Source organism: Anopheles moucheti, chromosome 3 (genome assembly GCF_943734755.1).
Source record: "Anopheles moucheti chromosome 3, idAnoMoucSN_F20_07, whole genome shotgun sequence".
NCBI lineage: Eukaryota > Metazoa > Arthropoda > Insecta > Diptera > Culicidae > Anopheles > Anopheles moucheti.
Window position 1 is genome coordinate 55068130 of NC_069141.1, and position 5767 is coordinate 55073896.

A 5767-nucleotide genomic window follows, 5' to 3' on the forward strand; every position below is an offset into this window, starting at 1 on the left:
CAAAACTGCAAAACGTTCCGCGGAAGTGCAAAACGGGGTTTCGGGATCATGATTTACGGCGTGTTTGTGACCAAGCTGCTGTTGCTCTGCCTCAGCATCCCATCACAAACACAATAGATACATCGCGACGAACAGCAGATAACGAACTCGCGTTTATCAGATCATCCGCAACGGTGCACAACACGCGGGGGTACCAGCCCGATGGGAAGACGTCACAAAGATGTCACCGTGATTGGGAACGCGCGAGATTAACTCGATCTGTACCGTGTGCGAGAGCAGGGGCCGGGCAAGCACGTTCTAGAACTGTGCTGTACTAATTTTGGCTGCTGCGTTCCTATGACGTCCTCACCATAGTCAAACCAGAACTTATTTGAAGCAATATTTTGTTTGGAACCATTCTAGCGGTGGAACACAATGAGCTGGGAAATTGGAACCGTGTGAAAAACATCTGCACACTGACCACCGATCATCGTACGAGTGATCACCGTTTAGAGTTTGTGCCGGCACTCTTTGGATTCTCGCTGGTCGCTTATCGCCTTGAGCCTTGGTGCAGGCATATATCATCCTTAATCCACCGCGGTACTTGCCGCCCTTGTATGGTAGGGCTGCGTGTGCGCAGCCCTGTAGGGGTTAATCTCTGTTCAAACGATTCTCCCTCTAGCCCTTCCAGCCGCGCTTCTTATCAGCGGCATTCCCATGCGGTGCATCGAAACCTACGGCCCGGGCCCGTCTTCTTATCGCCCATATATCAAGCTCCACTGTTTGCTATGCCGGGAGATGAAGATCCCGCATTCTCGGTGGCCAGACCCTGTCTGCGCCTAATGCCTTGAGCCGTCAACAAGCTCTCGCGCCTGTCTGCTCTGGCCACGGTGGCCCGATGACAACGGTCGGTCATCACCGTGATCCACCTCGTGAGATGGATGATCTTCATGAGTGTGTGTGTGTGAGTGCATTTGTATTTTCTTCTTCCCACCAGGAAGCAGTCCGTATCGGACTGGACAAAACCGTACGCCGAAGAGTCAGCAACGGGCAGAAGTCTGCTGGAACTGCAGCCTGACGCAGCTTCACGTGTTCACGTCTAGTGAGGATCCACAAGGGACGGGAATTTCACAACCATTCAATGTGATCACTCGACGTGTTCTTATTTCGTTCCCATTATTTAGTTTTGCGATTGGTGCTATCAAAACGTGAAGAACAGTGAAGGTGCTGTGATGTGATTGGGAGGAAGCGATTCGGTCGGCGGATTTGTACACAACGAGTTTAACACCCAGAATCGAAGCTTCAATCTCAGTGTGTGTTTGTGTGAAGTTAGATTGGATATCGAAATGACGTCCGAAAAAGATATGGATGTTGGCGACGAGCCTCGCAATGATGAAAGCACGGGGAACGGGCATCGTGCCGTTGCTGATGCTCGACAAGAAACCGATCGTGAGAATGAAGGTGTCGATCGTGATCATATGACCGAACAGTTGGTAGTGAACGAACACAAGGAAAACTATGCCGTGTACAACAATGGCAAGAAGGCGGAAAAGATACCGGAGATGGAGAAGATGCTACCGGAGGATGTGGAGAACATGTATCGGGATATGCCACTCACCAAGGATACGTCTTGCGGGTTGTGGATATTCCAAGGCCCTATGTTGCAAAGGTAATATCATTGCTGGATTTGGTTCCAGAATTCCAGAAGCATGGATCTCAAGTTGTGCGGTGATCCAGCTCCAAAACCTTCTTGTCTAACACGATCAATCTTCGTCTCATTTTCGCGAATTAACAGGTTCGCCAACAAGAAAGTGTACGTGTTCATGTACGGTGTGGTGGGTTGCATCTTTTCCGCCACCTACGCATACTTCAACGGTACGATCACGACGCTGGAGAAGCGCTACAAAATTCCGAGCAAAAACACGGGCATCATCTCGGTGGGGAACGACATCAGCGCGCTGTTGCTGTCCGCCATCTTGAGCTACTACGCCGGCAAGGGCCACCGGCCGCGCTGGATCGCGTTCGGACTGCTGATGGTAACGGTGTTCTGCTGGCTGACGGCCCTGCCCCATCTGCTGTACGGGCCGGGTGAAGCGGCCCTGTCCCTTACCACCGAGTACGGTGCCACGTACGATGCGAACCAAACGCTCGAGGTGCTGGAGGCACAGAAGGCCAAAACGCTCTGCAGAACGAATGGTGAGGCGCGGGTTTTTCACGGTTTGCTGTCACTTGCGTTGGAGATTAATACAGGGTGAATTTGGGGGTTTATTTATTCCAGCAACCCGCGGTGCGGAATGTGAACGAGAGGAGGGCACACTAGCACCACAGATTGTTCTGTTCGTGGCGCAGTTCATCTCCGGGATCGGTAGCTCCCTGTACTACACGCTCGGCGTCTCGTACATGGACGACAACATCAAGAAGTCGAAAACGCCAGCCCTGGTCAGCGTTTCGTACTTTCTGCGCATGCTGGGCCCGGCCATCGGGTACGCGCTAGCGTCCTACTTCCTGAAGCTCTACATCTCACCCTCGATGACACCGACCATCAGCAACACGGACCCCCGATGGCTAGGGGCCTGGTGGATGGGTTGGTTAATTTTGGGTGCCGTCCTCGCCTTCTTCGCCATCTTTATGGCGATGTTCCCCAAACAGCTACCGCGAGCCGCGGCAAGGAAGCGAATCGCGCAGGAAAAACGCCGCCTCGGCATGCAGCTCAGTGATGCGTCGCGGCGCGAAGATGAGCTGCCGGCCTCGTTCAAGGATATGCTGAAAACGTTCAAACGTCTGCTGCGCAACAAAATCTTGATGCTCAACAACATCGCGTCGGTGTTTTACTTCTTCGGCTACATGCCGTACTGGATCTTCACGCCGAAGTACATCGAAACGCAGTACAAGCAGTCCGCTTCTACGTCGAGCCTGGTCACGGGCACGGTCGCCCTGTGCTTCTCGGCCATCGGCGTACTGCTGTCCGGATTGGTCATCTCGAAGTTTAAGCCGAGAGCGCGCTATATGGCCGCCTGGAACGTAATCGTTGGAGTGCTCTCCGTGATGGGCATGATCGCGTACGCATTCCTCGGCTGTACGGCCAGTGAGGACTCCGTCATCGTAAACATTCCATCGCAGTACGTAGTTCGTTCGGACAGGGAGTTCGGAGCTCTAAATAATTGTGCTGATGGGCAAACTGTTTTCCATTTCCTCACATAGAACGGACCTTACACCGACGTGCAACTCGGCCTGCCAGTGCGACTACGTCAAGTACTCTCCGATCTGCGGTGAGGACGGTAACACCTACATTTCTGCCTGTCATGCAGGCTGCAAGCGCCAGAACCAGTACGGTGATCTTAAAGTAAGCTGACATTGACTTGCAAGCCTACCCGTTCGTTCACATGCGATCACCGCGGTAATCCCTTATCTTATCGGTTGTCCGGTTGCTTCCCACAGATCTACGGCGAGTGTTCGTGCATAAGGTCGGTGGCAAATTACACCAGTCCGCTCTACACGCAGCTGCTTGCGGATGGCAATCGCACCAGCGGCACGCGCGACGACAATGCAGTTAGTTTCACCACCAGCCGTTTCGTTGACGATCCATCTTTCCTTAATGTGAATGATTTTCTCTCTTTCTTTTGCCGCTCAGTATACCCTCGGTGGATCAGCTATAGCCGGCCCGTGCCCACTGGACTGTCACCGGGAGTTCGTCACCTTCCTGGTGGTAATGTGCTTCTTGAAGTTTTCCGGCGCAACCGGACGGGCGAGTAATTTCCTCGTGTCCGTCCGCTGTGTCGCCGAGAAGGATAAAGCCGTTTCGATGGGTTTCGGCATGATGGTGCTGAGCCTGATGTCCTTCATACCGAGCCCGATCTTCTTCGGTCTGGTGCTGGACAAAACGTGCCTCGTGTGGGGAAAAACATGCACCGGCAAGGGTAACTGTTGGCTGTACGATGGTGAAACGTTGAGGTAATGCCACAACCACCCTGCAACTGCTTTTCGTGGGAGCTATTGTATCATCTCGATGTTTTTCAATTCTAGATATTTGCTAAACTTCATAGCGGCCGCCTTCGTGCTGGTGGGCACACTGTTCGATTGTGGCGTGTGGTATTATGTAAAGGACTTGAAAATATTCGACGACGAGGTGAAAGACAAGGAGATTGCGCTGGCCGACAAGGAGGAGGAAGCCATCACGGATCGGCCCACGTAGACGGACGGGCAGTGTTGGGAAGAATTTATGCTTTCCCCAGAGGTCACCAATTTTGAGGCAGTTTTGTTTTGTTAATGCAAAGAAAAAACCAGGTTTGTTGTATAGTGAAACTATGACGATTATTTAAATATTTAGTTACACGTTAAGACATAAAAACACACACTATGAAGTAGATCGTTTTGTTTTATTTGGGTGCGCAGTGAAAGAATTTAATGGAAAAGAGTTATTTACCAATGTAAGGAACTTAAGTTACTTGTTATTTACATGTCACATGTCACAATAAATTAAGTCTAGTAAGCCGGAAATTACAGGCATGATTGTCCGTTTCTTGTTTGTCTTAGACGCTGCAACAGCCTGTATCACCTTTTCGATTTCAAACTTTCCGTTTCCGCTCTTGTCCTACTAACATATGCTTAGGTTAGGCTTTACATAGTTTTTAAGTTACTTTTGTTAAACCCTTTGGGTGGATAATTTTAAGTAATACATACAAATGCAAGTGCAAATGACGTAGAAGGTCGTAACTCCAAGAAAAGAGAGAGAGAGAGAGAAAGAGATAAAGAGAGAATATTTATACAAATAACAAATAACGTAACTCTCTTATTCGACGTTAGCGACATCTGTGACTTTTTTCAGAAACTATGATAGCTAAGACATACACCTAAAAGGGCTTTGCGAAAAGCGCTCTCTGATGGAACATCTGCAAACTAAATGCTTTGGAACGCTTGATTCTTACAATTTTATTGTAGTTTTAATTTAAAATAAATTTTCCGTTACTTTTATATTTGATTCAGCGTGAACTTAGGTTAAACTATTACATATTCAAGGCTTTTGATTTGTGTAAAACAGTGAAGGAATCCCTGGACAATATTACTACCATTGTGGTTTATAAACAGCGGATCGTGAATCAAAAGCTTGTGTCCATTCAAATATTGCTCTAATTGCTCCTTGACTACAATTTCAAGAATTTCCGAAGAAACGACGAAAGTCTTCCACATTAGCAGCACCGTTCACGTTAGGTATAGGTATTACCAATGACTCCTTCTATGTTTTTGGAAAACTATCACTCTCTAGTGATTCGTTAATCACTTTGAGAAGGCTTCCTCCCAATCACGTGGAAGCAGTCCTGAATTGTTTTTGGATTCACATTCCCAAGAACTGCCGTTCTAGTCAGGTTGAAACAAATCGGTTTCAAGTTCATTTGGTATGATCTTTTGAAAACTGAATTGATGCTTTGGCATTTCATTTCTTAACAAAAAGTCAGGGTCACTGACAGAATTATTGTTTTCATTTATTTTTAAAACAATATTTACAAATAAACGAGTTAAACTTGTTACAAATGACGGAATAATCTGATTCAACCACATCATCAAATCTAACAACAGAAATGCATGGTTTGTTCGGTTGTATCATAGTTATCAGTACTTTCCAAAGCTCTTTATCGTTGCCTTTATATTCAGATACCTCATTACAAAAGTAATTTCTACGTGTTGTTTTGAGACTCCTACTATATAAGTTCCTAAGCCTGGCCAGCCTATTCAGACCAATCGTAACTCGAGTACGAGTAATAAATACTAATAAAAAGTATAAAACTGTGAG

The 5767-nt window shown here is 47.9% G+C and overlaps 1 protein-coding gene across 1 annotated transcript; it reads left to right on the top strand.

Moving 5' to 3' along the window:
- The first annotated feature begins 1325 nt into the window (after positions 1 to 1325).
- LOC128303585 (solute carrier organic anion transporter family member 74D-like) lies at positions 1326 to 4283 on the top strand. Its single transcript, XM_053040581.1, has 7 exons — positions 1326 to 1648; positions 1775 to 2175; positions 2258 to 3098; positions 3181 to 3322; positions 3418 to 3528; positions 3611 to 3930; positions 4003 to 4283. The coding sequence occupies exons 1-7, from the start codon at positions 1326 to 1328 to the stop codon at positions 4169 to 4171; spliced, it is 2307 nt and encodes a 768-aa protein (XP_052896541.1). The 3' UTR covers positions 4172 to 4283.
- The last annotated feature ends 1484 nt before the right edge of the window (positions 4284 to 5767 follow it).